At 43.9% G+C, this 14,976-nt stretch overlaps 1 protein-coding gene across 5 annotated transcripts in view; it reads right to left on the reverse strand.

The window, feature by feature from the left end:
- Positions 1-14,976, reverse strand: part of RIN2 (Ras and Rab interactor 2) — a 53,196-nt gene that overhangs the window by 28,378 nt on the left and 9,842 nt on the right. For 4 of the 5 annotated variants that reach the window (XM_027704122.1, XM_027704126.1, XM_027704127.1 and 1 more), the window contains 2 exons: positions 8,202-8,294; positions 1,231-1,325 (listed from right to left, as the gene is read on the reverse strand). In XM_027704122.1, coding sequence (XP_027559923.1) covers positions 1,231-1,325; positions 8,202-8,258 — 152 coding nt within the window. In that variant the 5' untranslated portion in view covers positions 8,259-8,294. Of the gene's footprint in view, positions 1-1,230; positions 1,326-8,201; positions 8,295-8,431; positions 8,745-14,976 lie in introns of those variants that run through there. The other variant, XM_027704124.1, reaches the window with a different exon arrangement.

Raw genomic sequence — 14,976 nt, forward strand, 5'->3', positions numbered from 1 at the left:
TTTCATGCACATGGGTGTTCTCAAAGATACAATAAGCCTTTCCTAAAAGGAAAATTAGCTGATGATCGCTGAAATTAATTAGCTGAGCCCACCAAAATGGAGAAAGTATCCTTTCTGCCACTGTAAGAGAACTGTACTCTCAAAAGCTTTAAAACCTGAATAATGTGCAACCAGGGCCACAGCCAAGGACTTTAATTAGGTCACCTGCTCTTTACCACTTGGGCAACAATGTTTTATGTCAATAATTTACATATACCTTGTAGTAAGTTCTAGCAGATTTCAACAGCATTCACAGAAAGAAAAAAAGCTAAAAAACTTGGATGGAATTCTAAATTACAAACAATTACTCACTTTATTACTCACTGCTGGAAGAACAAAGCCCAGCAGCCCCAGAGCTGGCCCAGACCGTGCAATCAGATCAAACACAACACCTACACTGGTTGCTCTCCTCTTGCAACAAATATTCCAGATAAGGATACATTTTTGTACTTTCATTAAAACAATTAATTAAAATATTGATTATCCTCCAGATGCCAATTTAACAGATGTCACCAGTCAAGCACTTCAGCCACAGCAAATCCAAGATGCTGAGGTCCCACCCTGCCCACTTAGAGGTACGAGTTTACCATTACAAATTTTCACATCTACGTGGTATGATCAGTTTTAAAAAGCCAGAAATTTCATCTGCACTGTAATATGTATCTCAAATCATCTTAAGGAAATGCTTTATTTTTTTTTACGTGCAAGTTACTCATATATAAATTAAACACATATCCCACATATGTATTAGCTCCTAACAATCAATATTTTACTTTCTAACCCAGGAACATAAATAAATCATATATTACGGTATGTTGGATCTTCACAGAGCCACTTGAAGCTCTGCACATTTGGTCTTTACAGCGGGAAAGCAAAGCTCTGCCACAGACAATGGGAATGATGTTAGGAGTTTCCTGCTTTAGACATTCATCCCTATCCAAGGTTTAACAAGGAAGTTGAAGTGAAGCTCAGTTGCTATGAGAAGATATTAAGGCAAATACACAGAAAACTGAATCTCTGGGCACTCCTGCACAAAGGCAAATTCCTTGGATCAGGAGCAAGATCACCCACACCCCCTGTGCTGCTGGGAAGGAAAGTGGAAGGACAGAAGCCACCCAAGAAGACAGTGCAATGAAAACATTCCTGCCACAGCAGACCTCCAGGAACCATGAAAAGAAACATTTTAATCACCTTCGCAAATCAGCAGGTTCATCTTCCACTGGGAGGTCTGTCTGTACCATCTCCTGTTTCAGTTCTCCGATTTCTGAGGCAATTGTGTCAATGAGCTAGAAAGGGACAAAAATAGGATGACATCAAGTGAGTGGAAGAGGCGTGGAAAAGGAGCCCGGGCAAGTTTAGTCACCAGAGATTACAAACTGGGGTTTTTTTTGCAAAATCGCATCCTATTTGGACTTCCCCTTGCAAAGGAAAAAGTAAGGGTTGGGGCCACTTACAATGGTTCTCAGAGGAAGAATAATTCCTGTTTTGTGCCAGCACAACACCTTCCAGGTTGGCTAGCCTTTTTATTTAAATGTATTCAATTTGCAGCCTCTGCATACTGTACAACAGCTTACAAGAACTAAATTATTCAACTATTTGTAGCATTTACTTTCTCAAATAAAAAGGAAAAATATACTTAGAACAGTTCCATCTGCAGGAGTTCGATTGCAGAAGGGGCACTAAGCCAGCATGATGAGACCATGGAGGATGAAAAGCAGTGAAGCAAGAAAGGAATGAGGAGCTGCTTTTCACGTTAGGTTTTGGATTCCACTGGAACAGAACAATTCAGTTAAAAGGAACTGCCTTGGAACACTTCAGCTGAGCAGCGTTTTCAAAGAACTCTGGGCATCATTTCCCTGTACTGTTTGACTGGAAGTTTTCCTCCACCTCAGGAATTCCCTCTCTCCTTTGCTGTGCAGCATTATTCCAATCAATTTAAAAGAAGTTTTAGTCTCTGCTTACAACTGGCCAGCCTGAAGTGAGAGTGCCTTACCATTATCCAACCCCGTTTCTGTCAGAGCCCCCAGACATTCTGTACCACGGGCACTGCAAACACCTTCCACCTTAAACAGCCCTGAGTCACTGCAGCCAGATGTGAGCAATGCCTTCCAAGCATGGGAAAGGGAAGAACTTGAGCAGCAGCATCTTTATCTACTCTTGCAATCCTCTGACAAGCAATACAGCTGTTTTATGGGTTTACCTTTAAATAAATTTTTTTATCAGGTGGATTGCTGTTTGGTTTTTAAAGAAAAAGAGAGCAATTAATTTATGCCAAGTCTTTGGCTGCAAACCCAAACCACAGCTGATGTTCCTAGCCAGTATTTCTGTACAGTAATCCTTCTGGATCTGTAAAGGAGAGATCCATTAGTGCAGATCAATACTCAATTAATTCACAGCAGAGAAGCTGACTACAAATGTAAAAAGACAAAAAAATTGTATTTCTCTTCCAAGCTGTGACTAAGCAGCAGAAGTGGAAGGACCAGCTCTATTAGGCCTAAATCTCTGATGAGCAATCCATTACAGCCTCTAGATACAATAATCACTCAAACTATCTCAGTAGCTGTTACCTTCTGAATGTACTTTCTCAGAGCTAGTTTTAAATAACTAATGGCATTCTAAAATACTGGCACCATGGATTTCTTGTTATTTGTATGAAAACATACAAAATGCGAGTCAAAAAATGCTAATAAATACACATTCAGAAAGAAATACACAATTTGTCACTTTTAAATAAAGAATGTGACAAGTATTTGGAAAAAATAAAAGCACATTTTTGTGAAAAAAATCCATTCCAGGTTTAATTACAGCCTATCAATTACTTATATTAGGATTTCCTATCCCTGGATTAAAATCCCATTTCATAGCTGATGGCAGAACACAAAGCAAAGGGGCTTTATTTATTAAAAAGAACTTGTTCCAATGTCAAAACACAAGCAAAAACTATTCAGTCTTGGGTACCTGCTAAATTTCCCCAGCCTTCATTCCTCTGAGGTTTGCTAAGTGCAGTGAGGCAGTGGGACAACCACACCAGTTGTTACTGCTAAATCAGACACTGCTGATGCAATCCTCACTCTGCCTCTGCAGCTTTTGGAGCCTTCTTCCCTTTCTGGTTCTGCTGAAGCTTTTCATTTCAGAGCTTTAAAACACCTTGTAACTGCTCCAATCATTGAAAGGGATGACTTGCTCTGTCGCCATCTGGCTGTAAACTCACTTAACTGGGTTAATGGGCTTTGAGCAGAGCTGCAAAAAACCCCAAACCCTCCCAAAAAACACCAACCAACCAAAATAAAAAAAAACAAACCATCTCCCTCCCAGAAAACAGAATCTCTGGGCACTACAGCAAAGAACTCTAATCCAAACTGTACTAAGGGTAATCTGAACACTTTTTAATTTGTATGCCTGCCTTGAAGAGGAATTATCATTCCTGAGGGGAATTTTTCCACGTTCAGCAATTTCACTTTATCTAAAGAGAGCTTAAAATGGCACATTTCAAGGAGCCTTATGCTCACATTCTATTCCACAGGTCAAATTTCTGGGCTATACCACACATCCTCCAGGACAAGGCAGTCCTTCCTCAGTCTATGAGCAGTCAGTGCATCCTGGACAAGGAAACCAGGTGAAGTGTGGCCTCAAACCCAACAGAACCCACTCTGCAACCCAAAGTGACTTATCACCTACCACCCTGCACCTCACCTCAAATAAAACATTCATCTTTAGGAATAACCCCCTGGTTTTTTCTAAAATAAACCACCAATGTTTTCTGCAAATTGCAACTGATTTTCCTTAAATTTCCTTTATGGTAAAAAAAGTTACTCTCAATTTAAAAAAAAAAAAAGAAAAAAGGTCTTTTGGAGTTGAATCATTTGGGTATTCTTGCAGCTAACTGACACATACTGTCACAACAGCACCTGACAGATCATTTTCTGTCAAATAACACGGGGTGCACTCATGATTTTATGACATCACCTCCCAAGTATTCAGGATCAGTGAAATGCCTGGTGATTCTGCAGCACCTGTGATGCACATGATGAGCATCACACAAGGTGAGCTGTTAATAACACGTTTCTGCAAAATGCAGGAGGAATCCTGGCTATGGACTATTATTAGCTTCACCCCTGAGAAAACAAGCAGCAGCAAAGGGCTCTCTGCCTCTTTAAGTGCAATTAGAATTCCTGAAACAGATTTCTCTGTTTGCAAAGAGTGTGATACCTATTTGGCTGGAAATAATTGGAAAACTCACCCATTTGTTTCAATAGACTGGAAATCAAGATGGTAAGAGGCAGTTTCCAAAGGAAAGTACAACTGAAGTGGATGGATGCATTTGCCAGGGGCCACTGTTAATGTAAAATAGCATACATGAACCCAAAGACTTAAAAAGTAATCAGGAGAAACATGCTGCAGCCTATTTAGGACTCTGAAATAGATATTACCCTGCTACACTACAGAAAGAGGAGGTTTACTTGAAAAGAAATGCGTTTGGAAGTATGACATCTTCTCAGGGGTTAATTATTTAACATTTAAAAAAACCCCAAAATTAAAATGAGACCTTACATAACATGATAAAATAGCCATTTTTGAGTCTAATGATTTCCCTTTGGAATTTATTTCTGATAAAGCACTGCTCCATAGGTTAAAAAGAAACTACAATGTAAGCATTGTAAACCCAAAGAATAATTCTGACTCACACAGCAGCCCAGTACAGTATTCCCCAAGCAAACTCTCCTAAACATTGGATTGCCAAATACCACGGACTGTTTACATGCCTAATACCCACAAGAGAAATAATGAAATGCAAACATCTCACACCACAACATTTCCTTTCATGATGTGCCACACTCTGCATATTGTCAATTGATTCTTGGTTCAGTGAGACTGAGCTCAGCTTTTGGAAGCTGGGGGGTGACACTCCTACACCCAGACCACAAATGTGGCACTCCAGCAGCCCACAGGCCAGTTTTGGTTCCCATCTGTCAGGAGTCACATAAGCAGCAAAAGCAAGAGCAGGTGTGTTCACCAGGAACAACCCAGGGGCCACAGGCACCTTTGAGAAGCTGCTCTGCCCACACACACATCACTGCTGGGCTCAGGGAAGGCACAGCCAGGCACAGCCGGTGCCTCTCCCAGCACAGCCTAACTAGAGGTCTTCTTACTCACTCAACTGATGAAGAGCTTCCTGTTCCCAAGAGGGAGACAGGTGGCTTTGATTTGATGTCTGTCTCAGGACATTTTTAGAAAGAAACTGCACGACAACTGAATTCCTGTTTTTTGTGTCGAAAGGCCAATAAGGCTGTAAGGGAACTAACAAAACTGCCAGCTCTGGCAGCCAAGGAGGAGCCAGCCCAGCAGAGCACTGCAGAATGTTTCCAAGCCCTGAGATTTACAACAGCCAGAGAGGAAAAGGTAAGATCAGTGCTGCTAATCTGGCAAGGCAGCCCGGGCTGAAGACAGCGAGATCAGGATCAGCCCGGACAAACGAGCCTCGCCGCTCACCACCCCCCTTCCTGCCAGCATCTCATTCTTCATTCTTTCTGCAGACCTGCATCCTCTTTGGCACCACAGCTTTTCCTTCCTGTTTTGATAAGCAGAACGCAGCAGCCCTGACAGAGCACCCTGTGTGCCGAGGCGGCCCAGTGCCAGGGATGAGCCCGGCTGGGAACGCTGTTCCTGGGCTCGTGCGAACGGCTCAGTACAATCCAGTGTTTTGATACACGGCTGCAAATTCTGGTTATTTTGTGCAGTGAGCTGGGAATTCTAAGGGCCATTGACATAGTTCACTGTCTTATTCATCAGTAAGCAACAAAGTTTTACGCTATGCTTGGTTTTGGAACAGAAAAGCTTTATTGGCATAAAACCTCCGATGCCAGCTCAGTAAAGACTGGACCATCTTCACGAGGAGGATGTTTCAGCAAAGAGGACATTTCTCAGAGACACATATATTCGGTTCCTTGCTCTACTGCACACTCCCTCTGTAACCACTGGCAGGCTGTGCAGCCCCAGAATCACCCAAGACTAACTCCATCTTTGCTTCATTTTTACTACTTGCTGGCCCTAAGCTTCATCCATTGTGAGGCACAAAGAGTTCACAGAACTTAGCCTGTAAAACTACAGACCTCTGCTCTGTGCAAAATGGGGACAATACTGTTCTCCTTGTGTACCAACAGTCAAAGGAATGTCCGTGAAAAAATTAAAAGATGGCAAGAAACTACAGCAACGAGAACTACTTAAGAACCAGAAAAAAAACCATAATGTTGGAATTTCCCACTGGTATTTGTCAGTGATTTTTCAGGGAAACGTTGCTGAGAATAGTAAAATAGTTTTTTATGGGGATTTAAGTGCCCTGAGAATCTGCATGCCAGCATGGTAAAGGTTTCTTAGGCAACTGCAAAGCCAAAGCACAGCACGGGAGCCACGTGCAGAAGTAACTACACAGTCTGTGCGTGGGAGGGGAGCTTTCCAAACTGCAGATCACCATGGGTAAAACCCCACAGCACAATCACCAGGGCTCCTAAACACACAGACAAGGCAAACTGAAATAATGCAAACTGAAAAAATCTGACGTGCCAAGTATTTAGTTTGCTCACCCTTTTAGCTGCAGCAAATACAACAGTTGTCACAATTTTATTTACGTGGGGGAGCTAATTTCACAGCCAGCCTGTCCTCAGGAAAATTTAGGGCAACCTTAGTTTCTTAATTGACAATGTTTCTTACAGCCTTAAGAATCCCAAGTCTAGAAATAGCTCAGGCAGACTGCAGACTAATCATCCTGAGTAACTACAACCACATCATCATGAACAAAACAGCTGTTCCAGCACCTATTTTCCACACAAGAATTAGGAGATAGCAAAGGACTGCAGGACATGGACACTTGCTTACAGTCCCATCTGACACAAGGATTCCTTCAGCACACACCTAAGTGACCACCTAGAAATATTCCTCAGAACTGAGGCAGTTTCTTGCTATGGTTTGAAAAATACAGCTTTCCTCCCTAAATGGCTGTGGACTGCCATGAACAAGGTTGATGTTTGTGCTCCTGAGATGAGATGTAGCTGAAGTGTGTTGCAAAACCTGAGAAGTGGTTCCTGTCCCTGGAACACCCCGTTAATAGCTGACCACACGAAGCCCTGGGCAGCAAAAGAAGGGTATTTCTGTCCCAGAGGAAGAGAAGGAATGCAAACTGACGTGCAGAGATGGCAGCAAGTGTTGCACTTTGACTGGCAGAAGCTGCAGCAGCTGCAGCAAGCAGTGAATATTCCAAGGGATGTGATCACAGTAAGTTAATTCAGTGCTCAGGAACACCCACAAAGTTTGATTGCTCCTTCAAGCAAAGCCTTGCCCAGCAGGACAGACACTGGGACTCTGGCACTGGCCAGAAAGATACACCCTTTTCCTGGGCAGTGGCAGGACCCCACAGTTTGACAGGTCAGCATCCTTTCCATCCAGAGGCACTGCCTGGACACTGTTTTCCCTGCCCTGCTTTCTAGAAGCACATGGTGTTCCCAGCTGTACTCACACCGTGCACATGAAGGCTCTGACAACTGCACTTCAGATCAATTAACCCCTTTCACTGGAAGAAAATCTTCCTTGCAGTGTTCTCTACAATGAAAGTCAGCAAATCTTCCTTGCAGTGTTCTCTGCCATTAAACTCAGCACTGCCTCCAGACCTCCTCACTGCACATAAATACAGCAGTTAATGGGACTCGGTTGTGCTTTGAAAACTGCACTGGTAACTCCCACTGCACCTCAGCTTTTCGGGATGCCAAGTTTTCCCAAAATAGGCAAGGAAATTGAAACCAACTTTCAGTCCAATAATGGAAATCACAAACCTGTACCACAACTTTAAATGACACAAACCCACCTTATGGAAGCTCTTAACAATTTTATTCCTGTGCATAATAAAGCTTATGTTCTCAGCACTAGTGGCAAAGAAAGCCACCAGCTATTTTACACCAAATATTCTACTCAGTGTACAGGAAAACAATATACACATGAAATAACTGGGGGTAAGGTAGCCACAAACACCACCTGTAAAAAGAGATGCTCAAGAAGCACTCCCCATTTTACAGAAAAGGCTTGCTACATATCACAGAGAGCACTGAACATTCTGCAGCACCCATTTCACACTAACCCATGTACTTTAAGTTCTGTATAAATATCCCATTTACCTTAAAGAAACTTCCTCTTTTGTCCAGACAACAGGTTTTCATTGTCAAAGACGACATCTTCCCTGAGAAGACTCCACTGTATGCTTTGAACTCCTAAAAGCAGAGACATTTTTTAATGGTTAGTCCAGTCTGTAGGAAATTCCTCTGCATTTCTAAGCCACAGAAACAGTCACAACAAGCCTCCTGCCAAATCCCTTTCCGTCAACAACACTGTGCCATTTATTTCCTACCAGAGTCCTTACGTATCCCTTCAGTCTATTATTTTTCCATAAATTGCTTCAAAAAAACAGGGCTACTCAGAGTTCAATGTTTCTCCCTTCTCTTCACAGCTGATCCTGTAGCTGTGAGTAGATTTTAATGTGCTCATTAAAAAAGAATGCTAAAACATAATGATTGCTTTCTTTGTTTGCTTGACCTCAGCCCGCAGTACAAACAGAACAAAATGTTAGATGTCACTACAAGCTGCTCTCAAATATTACAGTATTAATGGGATTTACCGGGGGGAGGGAAACAATTTAAAATCACCCACAAGGGAGAAAACACAGTAGCATTAAAGTAAAAACTGATGAAGGAAAAAAAAAGCCCGAGCACCCCCCAAAAATGCTGCTTCAAGTTCCTAAAATGCCACTGAGTCACATCCAAGCGAGGAGATGAAGATGCAGTTAGGAAGAAGCTGCATTTTCCACTCTCAGGTAAACTTAATGAACGGTTTAACACCCAGGAGAATAAACTAATGCATCACTAGAACATTCCCACAGAAGGAGGAATATCATCGGGGTCATCTCCAGCTGCAAGTAGAGTAGGACAGTTCCTCTAAAGTCACAACCAGTCCACACCAGTAATTTGTGAACAAACTTCTGAACTAAACAGGAATCAGTTCCTTGGCTAAAAAGTCCTTCTAGGATTTTTAAAGGTGAGTTTATAGTTGTATGTAAACAGCCTAACTCTCCTCCTTGCCCACACATTCACCAACAGGCACAAACCCCAGTTTGACACAGACCCCTTGCTGTGCACACACACACTTCTGCTTCCCTCCACAGCCTCCTGAGAGAGAACTGACACAGGGGAAGGAGGAGCTTCAACAAAAAAAGGGTTAAATGAAAAACCCTGGCCAGCAGAAGTCCTGGAAAGGGCTGACAGCTAGGAGCAGGAGAAAAGAAACATTTTCTTTCAGTTTTAACATGTAGCAGGAAGCTTTAAATCCTTCGCCCTGTTTCCAGAGGTCACACCACGAGAGCACTAGAAAAGGTTACATTTTTCCACTCAGATTCTGGTCGAAAAGCAGCCGCGCTGGGAAGCTCAGAATCCTGCCTGTTTTCCAGGCTGAGTTTGCAGACATTAAAGGCTGAAAGAAAAATCTTGAATTCTGCATTGTTGTGAAAGCCAAACCAGGAAAGGACAAAAAACAGCACAGGGAAAAAACCAAAATAAAAAAAATCCAACTTTCTCTGTAAATCAGTGTATTTAAAGGATACACTCCTGGTACTGTGATCTGTGTTTCTTTACCTAGAAGTGCACCTGAATAACTTGACTGCACCAATCCCGTAAGAGACTGATGTTCAGTGAAGTGGGGAGTTTGCAGGTGCTATTAAATCACTTAATCTGTGTCCTCATGCAGGCACAGGGGGACAGAACAGCTGCTCCACTCTGGGGACATCAAACATTTGAAAGACTTTTGGTATTTGATATCGGCTATTCTAAACAAGCTGAAGGTTGCCACATAACAAGTTTTTTAAAATTACAAAAGAAAAAATTGTTTTCTGTCAATGAATTCTGGAACGGGAAATTTGCACCTGAAAGACTTAAGTTGGAGGGAGACTCAAGAAACCCAAAAAGGAATTAAAATAAAACCTCAATTTTCCAAGTTGATCTTAATCCCTAAACGACAACACCAAATTAAATGATATAGGAAAAACCCCTGTAGACTTTAAAGGAGTTACAGTAGAGGGTTATAAGCAAGATCATGCAGTGGTAAGTGCAGTTGTTATTCACTCCATTTGCAAACAACGACCCCTTCACAGGAAATCCGATGTCTTTTCTTTTTTTTTCAATTTAACCACAAGGATGTCTGCACACAATCCTGTTACCAAAATAAGATTACCGTGCCAAGATTTTTACATTCCCCACTCAAACATATACAGACAAATCCAAACACACAGTTTGCCCTTCAAGGAGTGGTTTGACTCCAGTCAGAAGAAAGCCTCAAACATGACCACTTCTTATTTTCCCTGTAAGAGGTTCTGGAGCTCTGAAGTGTTTCATAACTGCTATTATTGTTACTATTTATGCAATAGTACTGTGATCTGTAGGACCATAACTCCAAGCTGAGCCCTTGCTCTCCTCAGCTCCACACAGCCAGTGGATCAATGCCCACTCCCCTTGGTGCTTACAGTGTAATTTCAAACTGATTTAGGGCAACCTAAACAACCTTCCATGTCTTGGCGGGTTTTAGTATTTCTGACTAAAATCAGTGCAGTGGGAAACACTGCTGGGTTTTTTTGTATTTGTTGGGAGGGCTTTTTTTTTTTGTGCAGATGCTTCTTTTGGGCCACCCAACACACAAAGAGACATTAGGGTTCACTGGTAAAAGGGATGGCCAGGGTGCAGCACTCAAAAAGTGGGTGAGGGCTCCTACCTCAGGGCTCACAGGTACCTCCACATGGTGCTGGAAAACAAACCTACTGTCAGGAGATTTCATTTCTCTCCACAGCTGTCCACAGCTGATGCTTATTCAGATCCAAAGCAGGCTGGAAAACCATTGCTCTGGAGTTGTCGTCGTTGAGTTTGGACAGTTTGAGGTTGTCAGAAAAAAAAAAATCTCCCTCCTTTGATTGGGATGCCAGGTAGAGAAAGTCAGCAAAGCATGGCATCTTCTGGACATACTGCAGAGGAGCATTTCCTCCTCCCTCTGTGTTCCAGGCACTGAGGCAGAGCCTGGACAGAGTCACTCAGACCCTGCCCGTGTGTGCCTGGTCAGCCACCCATCCGAAAATGTGACCAGGCTGCAGGAGCCAGCTCACTGCATAATTCATGTGACCTCCTGCCTGGCCAGCTGCAAGCTGCTCCTTCTCCCTGCTCCAGTGGCCAGGACTTTACCTGCTCCACAGCCTGCACAGCTCAGGGGGCAGCAGGGGCTTGTCTGGCTCCTGCTGCCCCAGCCCTGGCTGCCCCCTCCCCACAGTGCCAGGCTCTCCTGCACACCCTGAACAGTGCCAGGCTCTCCTGCACACCCTGCACACAGTGCCAGGCTCTCCTGCACACCCTGAACAGTGCCAGGCTCTCCTGCACACCCTGCACACAGTGCCAGGCTCTCCTGCACACACACACACAGCGCCAGGCTCTCCTGCACACAGCACTGTCTTCCCGCAGCTCTTCACGCCCAGGACAAAGCTCGTGTGTGGGAAGGACAAGACAGAGCAGGGAAAGGGAATGATCTGCCTGCCTGGCACATTTCCCTGAAATGCAGCGCTCCTGCCCGGATGCTGATGCCCACACGAGCTGATGCCCACACAAGCTGTGTGCTTCAGAAATGGGTGCTTTTCAGCTGCTTTCTCCCACTCCCTTCTCCTGGTTTCCATTCACCCAGGAATGCCAGAGCGCCGTCCACGTGCCTGGATGTAACCGAGACTTCTGACTTCTTGTCAAAACAGCTTCTATTTTACCCCCCTCCAGCAATTTTATTTGGCCTTTTGTATGTTCCTTACACTTAACTGTAGTAGGGCCAATGACCATCCTACTGGACTATTCAGGTTCCTTCCCTTTAATCCACCCATTCCAATCTTGCTCTTACTCAGCCAAACATCCCATTTTCTTTAGCCCAAAGAACCTCCTACAGATGTACTTGTAAAACCTATGGTGAACTAGCATCATATTGCAATCCAATTATTATAGCAATTTATAAATACATAGTATTAAACCAACTAAAATTAATTCAGTGAACCCATTTTCTGTTGGATTAAAGTGCAAACCAAAACCAGGAAGAATAAATACATTTTACTTATTTTAAAAATGTAAAAAAACCCCCACCCTTCTAAAATGCAATTCTACACTTGACAATATGCCAAGAGACATACACAGAACTTCAGATTTTCAGCAAACATAAGCATCCTCCCGCATTTCATTTTGGTGTTCTCCCAGCACATTTGCACAGTCCCAGGGAGCAGGCTGTGCTCATCTCCAACCTACAAAGCTCTGGTTTGTCCAATCACCCTGACCTTAGCTGAATCTTGGCAAAATCAAACTTTTCCTTTTCAAAGTATTTCCTCTGAGAAGTCGACTGCAAGCCTCCTTCCAGGGACACAGATACAACTGAGCACAGTATCACTTTGAGAAATCTATCAAATGAGACCTTCAGCCTGCAAACCATCACTGGTGCCAGGATTTGGCAGAGCTCTCCACTCAAATGTTGCATTGTGTTAACACAGCTGTATCCACAAGCAAAAGGCGAGGGGATTATGCAAAAAGAGGTTCTAACTTCCATCATTCTTCTGGCTGCAGAAAGGGTTTACAATCCTTTTTTATTATTATTCAAATAACGCAAGGGCTTGTTACTTTTAGAAAATAAATAACGCACACAGCAAAACTGTCAAGTCACTCTTTACACAGCAGTGCGTTTCTGCATTTTGTCGTTTTAATTAAAGAGTTTAAAAAAGCTCGGAAATAACAAAAATTCCCTACCCTCCTTTTCCCTCAAATGCTCACTGTACTTTAGCTCTGCTACCTGAACATAACACGTTTGTGTGAGCTACTCCCCTGAGGAAAGCCACCAACATGACTCAGTGACTAGCTATTTCTGTTTGTAAGGTAAAAAAAAAATCTGACACTCTACACGTGTAGGCAGAAGGGCCACGAAGGACTCACTGCATTCCTTTTCAGGAAGAAACACCCTCCTGAAAAACTACAAAGGAAGCACAAACATGCAACACCCAGGAGCTTTTCAGAAGCACTGAGGAGGTGACAGGTGAACTGTGCTCACCACTCCCCCATCGAGGAGGTGACAGGTGACCTGTGCTCACCACTCCCCCATCACACCCCTCAGTGCATTCTGCAAAACCTGAAATGCAGCAGCACTTCATCCACCCCCAGGTACACACCTCTGGCTGATTCCTCCCAGGAAATCGGTACTCCTCCCACAAAGAAAAGCACCATGCAAGGCAGCTAAAGGCAGTCAGCAGAATCAAATGATGAGCAAATATTCTGCCCAGGGAAATAAGGTTCAGGTAAGTCCCAGCTGCCGACACACCCATTTATGTTCCTCAGTTTGTTCAGTTGCTGCATTTCTCGCACCAGGCACCGTCACTCTTGAGCCTCGTTTCTTGGGCTGAGTAGAACAAGAGTAGATCTGTGCCACAGTGGGCAGTGTGACCCAAAGCCTGCAGCAGTCCCTTGATGTCCTGGCTCACGGACTGATTGCTGAGTTCCTGGGGCTCCTGGCACTGGTGCTCCCCTCCCTGGGACAGGCAGAACTCAGCCTGGGCTGGTGCGAGCACTGGGAGTCCAGAGGCACAAGGGATGCCTTGAAACTAAGCAAATGAGTTTGAGGAGCAAGATGTACCACCCAGAGGTGCAGTGAAGAGTTTGTAGGGCTGTAACCCCACATCCTCCTCACAACCAGAGGATAATGGGCCAGATGGCCCCTCACCTGGCTGCAGTGTGGCTGCTCTTCTCCCAGCAGTCCTCCTTCCTAAAACATCAAACCCTGCCCATTCACAGCTTTGACTGACACAGTGATGTTCTCCTGGCTATCAAACTGGTTACTTTTCAGCTCCCAACACCGACAATTTGCTTATTTACTACAGGTCACAGCTGCTTTCAGTGTCCTTGGCTGATCGTTTCTGACGCAGCTATTTGCATCCCGAAGTATCAATGCTGCTCATCCTGGTTAACACAACAACGCTGTTAAAATCACAGCCAGTTTTCCAAGGGCTCCTTCACTTCACTATTCATTAAGCCACAAAGTATCAGCCACTGCTTAAGAAACCATCACCTGAACAGACTCCACCTTCAGGGGCTCTGAGTCAGTCCATGCATGAGTCACGGTATTATTATCTGACTCAATCTAAAGTAGGAACATCACTGCCAAACTTATCCACTGATCTTTCTACAACTGGTTTCAGTCAGTCATCACTCCTGCCTCAACCAACCTTCTGCCTGCAGGCTTGTTTTTCCCCCTTGATTCCAGATCCCACTCACTGGCAGCCTTTTAAGAGACCAAAGGATGAAGAGAAATTATTACTTTGAACTTGTTTCAGCACAGCACTCTCGGGAGAGGTTTTAAGTCCCATCAGATCTTGGACAGATCCTCTGTCTCACTCACAGCTGTCTACCCACTCCTTTTATCTGTGCTGAAGTCACACACTCAGAAATGAAAGCATCTGAAAATCCCATCTGAGAAGGGCACAGGAGTTGGCCCAACCCTGCTCCCACCAACACAGACATGGCACCACTCTTTCCAACAGGAGCACATAGTCAGGCAAACACTGAACCCCTCAGAAAATCCAATCCTGAGCCTTGCAGAACACAGCCACTACCCAGAGAACTGTGTTTGCTGCTGGTGCTGCCTCTCTGCACCCCTGCCCAAGTTTCTTCTTCCTTTCTTCCACTAAACAACCTCTTCCTGCTTGCTCTCATGGCATACTTTCCACATTACTGCAAAGGAATAAAACCCCAAGTCATTTCCTCTGGCACAGCATTTAGTCATGGAGGATACTACCAAAGCTCTTACAAGAGAATGATTGTTTGTTGATACATTCGTGTCTTGTTTTGCTTCTGGACA

The sequence above is a fragment of the Neopelma chrysocephalum genome, unplaced genomic scaffold (genome assembly GCF_003984885.1).
Source record: "Neopelma chrysocephalum unplaced genomic scaffold, ASM398488v2 Primary Assembly neopelma1_257, whole genome shotgun sequence".
Lineage (NCBI taxonomy): Eukaryota > Metazoa > Chordata > Aves > Passeriformes > Pipridae > Neopelma > Neopelma chrysocephalum.